Raw genomic sequence first — 14,286 nt, 5'->3', positions numbered from 1 at the left:
ACTTCCAGAGGAAGGGGCTAGGAACCGTGTTGGTATCGATCATCTCAGGGTAGGAACTAGGAAGCATTTTCACCGGTCATTGTAGGAACACGGACACGTTTTGCCGAACACCAGAACTGATTGGGTTTCTATTACACAAATGTTCAACCAACGCTCTGAAGAATCATATAAATCGCATCGAAACTACTGTGTGCAAGTATTGTTTAAGTTTCTCATTTTTGGGACAACGTTGTCAGGTCATTAAAAATTGACTGAAAACTTAAAAACAGTGTCTCAGTCGAGTTGTGCAAATTTTAGTATACAAGATGTCATAAGTCTGTTTACATCAAACATACTTATGCATTTTATAATATAGTTATCTGTGCTCATCATATATACTTTTGAAAAGATTGGTTTTTGAAACTGACCCTAAATGCACATTTCAGAATGAAAGTGCTATCCTGTAATGAGTGATTTACTGAAATTACCTGAAGATGGCAGCACATTTCTTCTGTAGTCAGTTGTAAAACTTGAAAAAATAAAAACATTTTGTCCTTCTAAGGTACTAAAGCCCACTGACATCATGTGTTGTGTCTTGTCAGATAAGTTTTGAGCTTTTAATGAGTGATAAAAGGCAGCGAGCGAGAGTCCAGGGCTCCTGGGCCAAACCTCTTCACAAACCACAACAGCCAACTGGTATGCCATCTTTCTCATATTATTATAATACCTGTACAGTAAAAGTTAAAGATGTCTAAAAAAAAAATGAATTTTGTTGACATATGTTTACATATTAACACATGTTTAGTATTCCACAACATGGCCTGATTTAAATAACATACAGTGGATTCCAGGTTTGCAAACGTCATGAAAATTAACACAATTTTGAAAAGAACAGTGATTGAATAAATGATTTGTGTTTTTTTATGATTTTTACCATAAATGCTTAAATAAATTACTTTCAAGAAGCAGTAATAAAGTTATGAAAACGTCATGGAAATTATTACAATTAAACATTTTACATGGACTTCAGGGGGGAAAACAGGCAATATAGGTGTAGAACAGTGTATCAATGTATTGCTTTCTAAATTAAGAGTATTTGCATTTATTGTTTCAGCTCAACATGTCCCTTCAGCAGCAGTATCGTGGAAATGTGGACCGCGATCATTTGAGTTCCATCAGCCAGCAGATGTAAGGGCCATTCTGTGGCTTTTATATGCTGTTTTCTTGGACAGCGGTCAAATCTGAGTGTTTCTGATTTATTCTGTATTTCTTTTTTTTAGCCCATCAGAGAGATTCCTGTAGAGAAAGTGATCGAGTGCGTGACTCAGTCCCGGGCACTTTCAAGCAATAAAACCTGTTGATTGACACAGCATGTATATCAAGTGTGTTGTTTTCTTCTCTTTCTCAGAAATACTGGTGACTATGAGATTAGTCAAGGGCCTACTGGTGTCTCCAGGTAACAATGCTCAGATTTAAAGTGGCCTAAACTAAAATAAATTACCATCAGAAGATCACTACCTGCATTTAAGTAATTGTGTACTTTATTTCTGTCCAGACTGCGACTCATACCAGGGTTTCTACAGCAGGAGGAGGCCGACTGTATGTTTAGCAAGCTACTCGCTGAACTGCCATGGTCACAAAAGACCAATTATAGGATGATGGGTGAGTTGCATGTTGAGGTAATGTAAATTTAGGGGGAAAAATTGTGTTATAACCTCCTAGTGAACTGGAGATATAGGCCCAATCCCAATTCTATTTTATACCCCTTCATCTAAGATATTCCCCTAAGAAATGAGAAACCACTACTACACAGTTACACGTCATCATATGTTGTCGCTAGATCCTACGTTTAAGGAGATGCGCTGATGTTTACCACAAACTTTCAAGATTCCAAGATGCTAAAGGGTTCACAAACTTTCAAGCAGCACTGTACAGTGGATATAAAAAGTCTACACACCCCTGTTAAATTGCCAGGTTTCTGTGATGTAAAAAAAAATTAAGACCAAGATAAATAATTTCAGAACTTTTTCCACCTTTAATGTAAACTATAACCTGTACAACTCAATTAAAAAACAAACAAATCTTTTAGGAAAGGAGGAGTAAAAATAAAAAAACTTAAATAATGTGGTTGCATAAGTGTGCACACCCTTAAACTAATACTTTGTTGAAGCACCTTTTGATTTTATTACACCACTCAGTCATTTTGTGTATGAGTCTATCAGCATGGCACATCTTGACTTGGCAATATTTGCCCACTCTTCTTTGCAAAAATGCTCCTAATCTGTCAGATTGCAAGGGCATCTCCTGTGCACAGCCCTCTTCAGATCACCCCACAGATTTTCAATCGTATTCAGGTCTGGGCTCTGGCTGGGCCATTCCAAAACTTAAGTCTTCTTCTGGTGAAGCCATTCTTTTGTTGATTTGGATGTATGCTTTGGGTTGTTGTTGTGCTGAAAGATGAAGTTCCTCTTCATCTTCAGCTTTCTAGCAGAAGCCTGAAGGTTTTGTGCCAATATTGACTGGCATTTGGAACTGTTCATAATTCCCTTCACCTTGACTAAGGCCCCAGTTCCAGCTGAAGAAAAACAGCCCCAAAGCACGATGCTGCCACCACCATGCTTCACTGTGGGTATGGTGTTCCTTTGGTGATGTGCAGTGTTGTTTTTTCGCCAAAAATACCTTTTAGAATTATGACCAAAATGTTAAACCTTGGTTTCATCAGATCATAACACATTTTCCCACATGCTTTTTGGGAAACTTAAAATGTGTTTTTGCTAAATTTTTCTTGCCACCCTACCCCATAGCCCAGACATATGAAGAATATGGGAGATTGTTTTCACGTGTACTACACAGCCAGTGCTTGCCAGAAATTCCTGCAGCTCCTTTAATGTTGCTGTAGGCCTCTTGGCAGCCTCCCTGACCAGTTTTCTTCTCATCTTTTCATCAATTTTGGAGGGACATCCAGTGCTTGGTAACATCACTGTTGAGCCATATTTTCTCCACTTGAAGATGACTGTCTTAACTGTGTTCCATGGTATATCTAATGCCTTGGAAATTCTTTTGTACCCTTCTCCTGACTGATACCTTTTAACAATAAGATCCCTCTGATGCTTTGGAAGCTCTCTGCGGACCATGGCTTTTGAAGAGGCGACTAAAGAAAATGTCAGGAAAAGCCTACTAGAACAGCTGAACTTTATTTGTGGTTAATCAGGGGCACTTTAAATGATGTCAGGTGTGTACTGACTCCTATTTAACATGAGTTTGAATGTGATTGCTTAATTCTGAACACAGCCACATCCTTAGTTCTAAGAGGGTGTGCACACTCATGCAACCACATTATTTTAGTTTTTTTATTTTTACTCCTCCTTTCCTGAAAGATTACAGTTTGTTTTTTAATTGAGTTGTACAGGTTATAGTTTACATTAAAGGTGGAAAAAGTTCTAAAAAATTTTCATGGTGTAATTTTATTACATTACATCACAGAAACCTGGCAATTTAACAGGGGTGTGTAGACTTTTTCACAAATGGCCATATTTGAGAAAAAAATTCTAATTATTGGGGGATCTTGTCTCCGTCAATGTCTATGGTGGTTACGGCCCTGATCAGACATGAAAATATGTTGTGGGATTATCATGCAGTCAGTTAATGCTTTAACAAATTTTTTTAACAAACAAATTGCAATTTTATTTTGTAAACGTTTCTTTGAAGAACATGACCGTAATTATGAACACAAGATTGAATGTATCATAAAACAAACAATAATTTTAAATTAAAATCCTTATTAATGGCAAAAATGCTTCCATTTATGGGCAGCCATGTTGCTCTGTAGCCGGCATATGCTGAAGTAATTCTCACACCACTTCATTTGAAGTGGGTCCCGAAAAATCTTCGTTTGAAGGGCTATCTGGCCCTTCCCCTACCCCTCCAACCAAAAGAGAATCGAGACACCCCTACCCCTTCACATGAACGCGCGAAATATTAGTTTGTGTGTTTTATGTTTAGTATCATTTTATATATCAGGCTTACAATATACAAGTCAGTGCAGTTGCTGATATTTATATGTCCAAAAATATTATGATATTTTGATAGCTTGCAATGTAATACTTTAAGATATCAATGAGTATAACAACATAATAGAATACTTGCATAATCTATCATATAAATATCAGTTGTCACTCTGTATCTCCCAATAATGTCTAAGTAAGATGATATTTAAATGATGATTGAGAGCTGAACAAATAAATGATTCTCAAGAGAATGATGTATCATATTTGATATTCACATTTCAACAATAATTTTCTAAAAATGTATGGATAATCAAGTAAAAGTTGCTTCAGACTAGTAAGGGTTTGTCTTGAAATATTACTAACAATATAAAAGTTGTTCTTATGTTTACTTCATAAAGATCATTAAAGATTTCACAGCAAAATGACACATGAACTATAAATCGAAGGGGGACATTGTTACATTTATACTAAAAGGCCTTTTATTTGATAAAAAAGTATAAAATATAAATCAGATCTAGTAGATTGTGCCCAGCAGGTTTTTCAAGTTTTAATCATGTTCCTTTATCCAGTATGATACAGTAGGCTTTATAGGGTTAAAAAGTGTCATAATAGCATCGTAACAGGGTGTAATGCACAAGTAAAATTTACTCCATTTTTCTTTTGTAGGTTTTTGCACTCATATTTTTCAAGTAACGTTCACACATGGAATTAAGTAAAATCCACCCGACTTAGTTAAGTAAAATTAAAAAAGTGAACAAGTACATCAATTGATTTTACTTCACTTTTAAGGCAAGTGTTTACACAAAATTCATTTATATTAATTTTAGACGTGCATTTTTAGTTTGTCACTGCACTTCCATTAGCACAGCTATGTTCATTGAATGACGCAATGAAGACCATAGTCATCATAAAAACATTTAAAAATATAGTCATCAGCATAGTCATCATAAAAGACCCATGCAGTTTCAGTTAATGCAACTAAAATGATTCATGTACTATAGTCCCAACACAAATGAATTAAACTTCAGATTTACATATTTTTAGTGTACAAAAATCTTTGAAATTTGTTATTTTTATTGAAGTAAATTGAACCAGCAGCAAAAACATTATTTTCCAGTAGCATATGTTGAGCCTTGGTGCTAATGTGGGGAAACAGGTTCTGACCCAAGACCAAAGCAGAAGAATCAAAATAAGCATGTTTTTGTGCACACGTTGATGATGACGCTTTGCGTCAGTCCCACTCACTTGTTCACAAAGTGCTCTTTCCACAATGACTCACATTTTCCAGTCCTTCTCCATCAGTAAATTGGCAGGAATGCCACTGCCTCCAGTTCCCTCATCTGTTTACCTTCTCCAAGACCGACATCATTTGAAAAAGTCCCAAATATACCAAATGTTTAAACATTTGCTTTGGACCAAGAGCAGTTCACGTTTGACTGTGACTGATCAAGATTGTTTTGACAAATATTCTGGTTCCACGAGCTTTCAGGCAGTTTGTTGTGGAGAGATGTGCTATTAGTTTTTAAGCATTTTGAAATATGATTTTATGCCTTCCAGATTATAAAACAGGTGAAAAAATCTGATTGTGGTAAAAAGTCACCCAGAACACCCTAGAAACCACATAGCAAAATGCTAAATCCATTTAGAACACAATTTAGTTTTGCTCTTGGCAAACATTTGTTTGTACTTCAGAAAAGCTAAAAATTTTGTTTTATTTTTAAATTATCATTAAGTCAAGTCTCATTTATTTATATAGCGCTTTATACAATACAGATTGTTTTAAAGGGGAAGTCGTGGCCTAATGGTTAGAGAGTCGGACTTGTAACCCAAAGGTTGCGGGTTCGAGTCTTGTACCGGCAGGGATTGTAGGTGGGGGGAGTGAATGTACAGCGCTCTCTTCCACCTTCAATACCACGACTGAGGTGCCCTTGAGCAAGGCACCGAACCCCCAACTGCTCCCTGGGCGCCGCAGCATAAATGGCTGCCCACTGCTCCGGGTGCGTGTTCACTGCTGTGTGTGTGTTCACTGCTGTGTGTGTGCACTTTGGATGGGATAAATGCAGAGCACTAATTCCGAGTATGGGTCACCATACTTGGCCACATGTCACATGTCACGTCACTTTAAAGCAGCGTCACAGAAATAGCAATATGTTGCAAAATTCATCAATTGTGGAATTAATTCAGTTTCAGCTGTAAAGCTGCTCTACAGAAGACAATAGTTTCATTATCCAGCATAATTCAGTTCAAGTTTTGTTCTCATCTGATAGTATTAGTGTAGTAATTATCAGTAATATTAACTGAATATTACTTAATAGGGATGGTTTACCCAAAAATGAAACCAAGCCGTTTCTGGTCCCCATTGACTTCCCTAGTATTCTTTTTTTCCATACTATGGAAGCCAGTGGCTACCGTCAACTCTTTGGTTACCAACATTCTTCAAAATATCTTCTTTTGTGCTCAACAGAAGAAAGAAACTCCTACAAGTTTGGAACAACTCGAGGGTGAGAAAATGATGACAGAAATTTCATTTTTGGGTGAACTATTCCTTTAATTTCCCTTTAAATAGATGTTAGGCAGTATTGAAAGTAGAAATAGCTGAACATGCTTCATATTCAGTATGTTTTGCACTTCAGGTGATGCATACGAGGAACCCAGGCTCACCTGTTGGTATGGAGAGTTGCCGTATACATATTCACGTTCCGCTATGCAGGCCAATACTCAGGTATATGACTATTGCATACTGCAAGTGAGCAAACAAAAATGACATCTATCAATATGTAAAGTAAAGCATCTATTTTTGTATTTTCCTCCTATTACAGTGGCATCCAGTTCTCACCACTTTATGTCTGGGTGTTGAGCAGAAGAGCGGTCACAAGTTTAACTCATTGCTGTGTAACCTGTACCGGGACGGTAAAGACAGCATTGGCTGGCACAGTGACAACGAGCCATCATTAGGACCCCAGCCCATCATCGCCTCTCTGAGCCTGGGCGACACTAGAGTGTTCAGTCTCCGAAAGCAGCCACTTCCTGTGAGTCTGCGAATGTATCATTTCCTGTCACAGTCATGCTAGGGTTTAAATGATGGGAATAACAGTGTTTGCCCTAAGGATGCACGATATACTAGCGCTGCGATTAATCATAATAAAACCAAACTGCAGATTATGGTTGGCAGCTTTAGTCAACAGAAGAGAAGCTTTAAGGGATCCCTGTGGTTTTACGCTACAAACTCAATGGTTTAACATTTGAAAATTATTAGTAATTGTAATTGTAATTTCACAGTGCTGTTAAATTAAAACGTTATAATTATTATTATATATTTTTTTATTTTACAATGAAATATTACAGTAGTAATATTTCTTATTTTGTTCATTTTTAATTTCTAATACTAATAATCATATTAAAAATAATAATTATTAGAGTAATTGATATGTAATCACAAGTATTTTTAGCCTAATTGTGCAGCCCTACAGACAAGCACAGTAATTCTGGAGCTTTAAAAGAGCTTCACGTTTTAAATGGCAGTTGCCGTTTTTATCAGAAAAATCACAATACGATTTTTTCCCTCAAATCGTGAAGCCCAACAATATATTGGTATATCGACTGATATTAGAGATTTTATTTTTCATTTATCGATATCTGTCAATATTGGATACTTAATTTAATATATTTCTAGTAAAATTAATCTTTAAAAACACTAATAATTTAATAACTTTTAAATCTAATGTTTGGATATTTAATTTTATATATATTGGTTTCAAATTTAATTTTATTGCAGCATTAAATTTTAATTTTAATTCTCGTTCATTAAAAATTTTAATGTCCTGCCATTTATCCAGTTTTTGGCCATAACATGAAAATAATTATTGACTTATCTATCAGTACCGTTCAGAATTTTAAATGGGTCATATGATGCAATTTCAAATTTTCCTTTCTCTTTGGAGTGTTACAAGCTGTTCGTGAATAGATAAGATCCCTAAAGTTGCAAAGACTAAAGTCTCAAATCCAAAGAGATATTCTTTATAAAAGTTAAGACTTGTCCACGCCTACCTAAAACGCCTCGTTTAAACACGCCCCCACATGTCTATGTCACTGTGTGGGAAGATTTGCATAACACCGCCCAAATGTTCATGCAAGGAAAGAAGTCGTAACTTTTATTCTCGCTGTAGTATTGTTGTTACTGCCGCCACCATGTTGTGGAGACGCTGTGTGTTTCGTTGTGAAAGCGAAACTACTTTGTTTGGCCTTCCAAAAGAGGAGGATATCCGCTTCGTCATGCCTGGAGCTGATCCGTGCTGGATGCTGAGGAAATACATCAACTTCGCGGTGTGGAAGCCGGATCGGCTTTCACCGTGGACGAAGTGGAGTCCAGCCTGGGGTCGTCACATGTGGTTGCCGCAAGCCCACCGGACGCCGCTCACTCAAGCCCGCCGTGTGTGACGCTGTGTGTTTCGTTGTGAAAGCGAAACTACTTTGTTTGGCCACGCAACGCGTAAAAAGACAGTATAAGTCATTGTAATCCGTAATTATGTCCCCACTGGATGCAACAAATGCCTCGTTTGTAATGGGTTTTATTGGTGTTGTTTCGTCGCTCCGGGAGATGGCGTCACAGTATGGTGAGGGGCGTAACATTTCCGTCACACGCTTGAGGTATTCGGCCAATCACAACGCACTGGATAGCTGGCCAATCAGAGCACATCTCGCTTTTCAGAACGATGAGCTTTGTAAAAATCGACGTGTTTCAGAAAGGCGGGGCATAGAGGAGAAACAATAATGTACATTATGTGGAAAATAATGTGTTTTTTTTACCTTAAACCGCATAAATGCATTGCATTACACCAAATACACAAAATAATGTTCTTTTTAGCAACGTCATATGACCCCTTTAATATCAGCGCATCCCTAGTTTTAAAATTGCAAATTTTATTACTTACACCAGGAAGCCTGATTATTATGTTGGTGAAAGTTTCTGGCACTGTTGTGAGTGAGTCTTTTTAGCCCTTAGAATTAACCAGGCTGCATTTTCTTCTTAGCTCTGCCTGCCATGATTATGTTTGCATGGTGTTTCTCCTTTTTGGTTTGAAGGGAAAAATATTAGTAAAGCATTCTTTAGAGCTTGTTTTCCAACAGGTGGCTAAATGTTGCGTCTGCTTAAGCTTGTTTGAAGAATGAATGTAAGTTGAATTAGAGGTCAGGGTAGATTTTGTGTATGCGTTTCAGGAAGATAAAGGAGACTACACCTATGTGGAGCGCATACGCATCCCGCTGACTCACGGGACTCTCCTGCTCATGGAAGGCTGTGCGCAGGTGGATTGGCAGGTACATCACTTTTAACTGCTCTGAAGGAAGTATTTGTAGTCACTATGATTTTGGTAATTACAACAGAATCAGCAAACCAGCAGAAATCTATGCATCGTTTTGTTGCTAAGTTGCACCACAAGCTCAAACGGCAGCAGAAAAAGCAAATGCAAAGATTTCTCTGGTATTTTGTATAGTCTTAAGTGATCATGTCTATCAGTAAATCCTTCAGTCCTTCTGAAAATCATTTTAGCTGATTCGCAAGAACTTTTAGAGAGTGTGTATCTTCAAAATTCAAAGTGACTCACTAAGAACTGGCAGGAGCTCTTGTTTAGTCTAATGTGAGCGGTTAAGCTGCCAGTTAATAACAGTCTTCTGAACGCTGATGTTAAGCCAGAATGTGGAGAAAGGCTGAAAATGGCTAAATCGAAGTGGAAGGGTGGAGATGGTGTTTCTTTGTTTTGGCTCGAGTATGTTCTGGAAAACTAATCACACGTGGTAGAGATGATCTGGAACAGGCACACTGTCCTCCATCCAGAGAGTGTTAAGTGCAGACGCTGTTTTCTGCTGATGTGTAACAGTGTGAAGGGGCATAGGCGGAGGGTGAACCAACTCCAGGGTAAGGCTAAAAACAGCCAAATCTATTAAATACAAACATCATGTCTTTTTAGGCAAGAACCAGACATGGGTGTCATGTAGGCTAATAAAATATGTTTAATGGGACTGAATTTGTATTTAACGTGATTACAATTTATTTAAAACATTAGAAATTGATAATTATATAACGTTTCCTTTCCACGGTTATTCAAACGGTGAATAAATTACATAGCCTACAGGAAGTGACATCATCACTATCTTTGATCTATCACGAGTTTAAGCACTCTCAAAAAAACAAAACTGTCGTTATAATCACTGAAACTGTGTACACTGCGAAAGGAATCTCTTACTTACATTGTACGTACATCTGCGTTTTGCTGTTTATGATGAGAGAATTCGCAAGAGTCCGGATTTCAGTCAGCGAACGCGCGCGCACTCAACAAAGCTGATGAGTTTCAGCGATGACTCAACTGAACGCCTCTGATTGGCCATTGCATTCCTAAGCTCAACAGAACCGAGTGGGATTGGTTATAATGCGCAAAACTGTAAAGCCACAATCGACACTTTCTATTAATTTTCACTTTGTTAGCAATAGACGCGATAGATTTAATTTGTTTGTGCAGGAGCATTTTTGTCCAATTTAGTGGCATTTTTGCCATAAGACCCGTGGCCAAGCCTTACACACGCTCCGCCTATGTGAAGGGGGAAAGTGAACGTGCTTCTTCACAGCATACTGAAGGAGACAGTGTTTCCAAGGAAGACTTTGCAAAACATTGCACATAAAATACTACAGACAATTGGGAGAATTCACAAAACATATGATATCAGAGCAAAAACCTGCGTCTTACTACGTACTTGTTTGACTGGTGGCTAAATGCTTTAAAATAGCAATGCTTTTCATTTAAATTAAGTCATTATAGTCACTCTTTTCACGCAAACACAACTCTATTAAATATGATAATAGTATTGACTTATAGTAGTAATGATAGAATAATAATTTGGTAATGTTATGATGACTTATGAACTTTATTCACAAAACTAAGAAACTGCCAAATGTAATTAAATAAGTGTAATTATTTAATTTTTTATTTAATTTTCTTTTTTTTTTCTTTTTTATTTCATTTTAGGTTTTTTTCTATTTTAGTACAATTTTATAATTTGTTTAACAGATTTTACATTTTTGTATTTTTATTTTTGTAATTTAATTTAACGGGTTATTTTACACATTCTAATTAAATTTAAACTTTTTTTTTTACATTTTTATACATTTTGTAATTTAATTTAACAGGGTTATTTTACATTTTTGTGCATTTTTATAATTTAACAGGCTTATTTTGCATTTTTGTAAATTAATTTATGTAATTTAAAATTTTTGTAAATTTTGTAGTTTAATTTAACAGTCTTTTTTACAGTTTATTTTTCATTTAACTTTTTTTCATTTGTTTGCATGTTTGTAATTTCATTTAACTGGGTTTGTTTACCTTTTGTCCATTTTTGTAATCTGATTTAGCAAGGTTATTTAGCACTTTTGCTCAATTTTTTGCACTTTTGTAATTTAATTTCAAAAACCTGCTAGAAGTTATTTTTGTTCTGTTTAAGAGTTGTTTTTGGATTCCGACTCCAAGACAAACCACAGGCCTTTGGTGAGGCACAAAGAACAGAGAAAGGTCAAGAACATTTTATGGCGACATCTGAAAACTGTTCAAGAAAGGTCACTCGCGGATTGTGCCAAAAAGCTTTCAGGCGATCTTATTAGGTTGACATAACTCACATTGACCTGTCAAAATAAAGCTAACTTAACCCATATGTATGGCTGTTCGGAGTTGCCTTTAAAATGTGTTCGAAACATTTAGAGGCTTTGAAAGCTGTTAAATAACTGTCAAAGGGATGTTCTGGATCAAAAACATAACAGGGGACACCAATTCAACAATGTAATTGTGTATGTAAACATACTGCTTTTGCTTAGTCAATCTACATTCTTTATCATCTGTCTGTCCAAATATACATGACACAATGCATAATCATATTTGAATTATGTAATACACATCATGCATCACCGCTGTCTTTTGAGGCGAATGCCAAGGCCACTTGGAGTTCGATTAACCTCCTTTAACTTTGTCCAATGGCTACATTGCCTTGTTGTGAGTGTAGTTTTAACATTATTAATGTTTTTTAAATAGCACCAGGTGGCAAAGGAGTACCATGACCGTGGGCCTCGAATAAACCTCACGTTCCGCACCATATACCCAGAGCCAGAGCGTCCCAGCGGGAGATTTGTGAGATGATCACTGGGAGAAGAGAAGAAGAGACTGCGGGTTTGAAGAGATCTGGAGGTCTGTCTCATTCACAGAGCACCAGTGATGACTTATATACACAACAGACTACACATCATTTCTGTTCAGTTTAATTATTTATTTACGTGTGGAAGTTCACTTTTGATCAAAGACCCTGAACAATCAAAAAAGCAGTGCCAAGTGGCCCATATTTCAGTTACGGCCCCCCAAAGGCTCTTTTTCGAGGTAAATTGCTGTTTAAATATTACATGTTGTGCAATTTTTCGTTTATAGCTTGTGGTGAATAAACCCTAATTACATACATTTGTTCAGTGTCATTATAGGGTTGGTTACGCTACTGTTCAAAAGTTTAGTCTGTAAGATTTTTTTAATGCTTTTGAAGTCTCTTATGCTCTCCAAGGCTTTTATTTAATCAAAAATACTCTAGAAACAGTTATACTGTGAGCTATTATTAGTTTAAAATAACTGTCTTCTGTTTCAATAACTTTTAAAATGTCATTCTAATATGCTGATTTGCTGCTTGAGAATTTTTTTTTTTTAATTATCAGTTTTGAAAAAAGTTTTTGCTGCTTAATATTTTAGTGGAAGTCGTGATAGATTTTTTTAGGATTCTAAATTTCATTTTAAATGTATTTACTGTCACTTCTTTAATTAATTTAATGCGTCCTTGCGGAATAAAAATCTTATTGATCCTAATTTTTTGAACCACGGTGTATGTCTTTGTGTTTAACAACAATTTTATTATCAAAATTACACATATGCAATCTAAAACATTTTATTACTAAGGTAACAAACTCACAGTAAGCCTTTTGTCCTGTTTTTATGATTATGAGGTTATGAGGTTTATTATATTTTGAAGGGTCGCCAGACTTTCCAAGACATCTGTTTTTTACATCTTCAGCCCTCAGACTGTTTTCTCTGTGCAGATGGTTGGTAAGCTATACACTTGACTGCTAGCCTCTTCTCATTATTGATGAGTCACGGTCGACTTGTGTGGTTGGTTAAGAGCTGAATGGCTGTCTTTGTGTCCACACGCGTCACCACCAACCTCAAGAGACGAGGACCACGTTAACTTGGTGGCAGTTAAGCCAGCAATGCTATCAAAGAAAATGCTCTTAGTTCAAATGCATAATACACAGTTTAAAATGTTCTTATATGTGTAGTTTTAAATTGTTGCATGCTCATTCTCTGGACTTCAAGGTACCAAGGGTCAGATATGGGGCTGTTGTGTTACTCTTTTAAAGACAGTATCCCTAAATATGGGAACGCCATCGAACATAGATAGCAGTGGTTTTGGCAGCACATCTCAATAGCAGAGATTGTCCAGAATGTTTAGAAACTGCAAACTGTAAATCTTTTACTCTTGCTTGTGACTTCCAGTGATTTGTCGGAGCTCTTTAATTTGAGTTTCTTAGTGTTCCTTTCTGCTCGCCTGGCAATGCAACACCTGTCAGAGCTTCCCCATAAAGCCCGACCTGCACATGGAAATGGTGCTTCTGTTCTGGAATGCAGGGACCCTCGCTGTGTAACGGGATCATTGGCCATTATTTTTCCACTCCAGTTAAAGTGTTATAAGTTTCATTCCCAGAGTGTGCAGGGAGATCTGTTTGGTTAGGGTAAGTAGTGTACGCAACAACTGTCATGATTGAGCTCTTAGTGAGAAAAAGATAATATAACTTTCGTTCATCTCTGAAACACAAATGAGAATATTTTTAATGAAACTTGACCGATTTGTGTTTGTTGTTTAAAAGTCCACCAAAACTTTGATGCTTCAAAAAGTTCATAAAGAGATTGTAAAATAAGTCCATATTAATGGAACAGTTGAAAATGAATTGAACTCTTCTGAAAAGACAGAGGGCTTTATATGATGAACAGATGTAATTTAGTTTTTGTTTATATATAAACATTGATCAACACAAACATAGAGCTCATCAAATGTGGTAAACAGAAGTTTTAATGCTCTTGCACTCTTAAAAATAACAACATGTAACAACAATAACAACAACCAATGGGGTTTGTTTTTCGCGTGTTTTATGTGAGAACATTCAAGTTTCCGCAAGAACCAATGAGGTTTGTTCTCACGTCACGCAAATATGTTCACTTTCCCTCAAGAA

The 14,286-nt window shown here is 36.5% G+C and overlaps 1 protein-coding gene across 5 annotated transcripts; it reads left to right on the top strand.

Annotated features, from left to right (window-relative positions):
• Positions 1-26: 26 nt before the first annotated feature.
• Positions 27-12,508, top strand: LOC107696266 (alpha-ketoglutarate-dependent dioxygenase alkB homolog 3-like). 5 transcript variants are annotated; one of them, XM_016496543.1, is made up of 10 exons: positions 27-49; positions 582-675; positions 1,094-1,167; positions 1,260-1,294; positions 1,388-1,435; positions 1,535-1,641; positions 6,620-6,708; positions 6,806-7,015; positions 9,204-9,302; positions 12,059-12,508. In XM_016496543.1, exons 2-10 carry the CDS (start codon positions 600-602, stop codon positions 12,161-12,163), a joined length of 843 nt encoding a protein of 280 aa, XP_016352029.1. In that variant the 5' UTR covers positions 27-49; positions 582-599; the 3' UTR covers positions 12,164-12,508. The 5 variants fall into 5 exon arrangements, with proteins under 5 accessions (XP_016352029.1, XP_016352024.1, XP_016352030.1 ...); XM_016496538.1 differs by lacking the exon at positions 27-49 and adding an exon at positions 59-196; XM_016496542.1 differs by lacking the exon at positions 27-49 and adding an exon at positions 117-188.
• The last annotated feature ends 1,778 nt before the right edge of the window (positions 12,509-14,286 follow it).

This window comes from Sinocyclocheilus anshuiensis, unplaced genomic scaffold (genome assembly GCF_001515605.1).
Source record: "Sinocyclocheilus anshuiensis isolate Anshui unplaced genomic scaffold, SAMN03320099.WGS_v1.1 scaffold778, whole genome shotgun sequence".
In the NCBI taxonomy this organism is placed as follows: Eukaryota; Metazoa; Chordata; class Actinopteri; order Cypriniformes; family Cyprinidae; genus Sinocyclocheilus; species Sinocyclocheilus anshuiensis.
This window is presented reverse-complemented; position numbering and strand designations above follow the sequence as displayed.

Bases quoted from the DNA above. Each gene is read 5' to 3' on its own strand.
- LOC107696266 (XM_016496538.1), top strand. From the start codon at position 140: ATGTTCAACCAACGCTCTGAAGAATCATATAAATCGCATCGAAACTAC. The intron at 1,168-1,259 runs GTAAGGGCCATT...TCTTTTTTTTAG, and splicing joins AGTTCCATCAGCCAGCAGAT to CCCATCAGAGAGATTCCTGT. The intron at 1,436-1,534 runs GTAACAATGCTC...ATTTCTGTCCAG, and splicing joins GGGCCTACTGGTGTCTCCAG to ACTGCGACTCATACCAGGGT.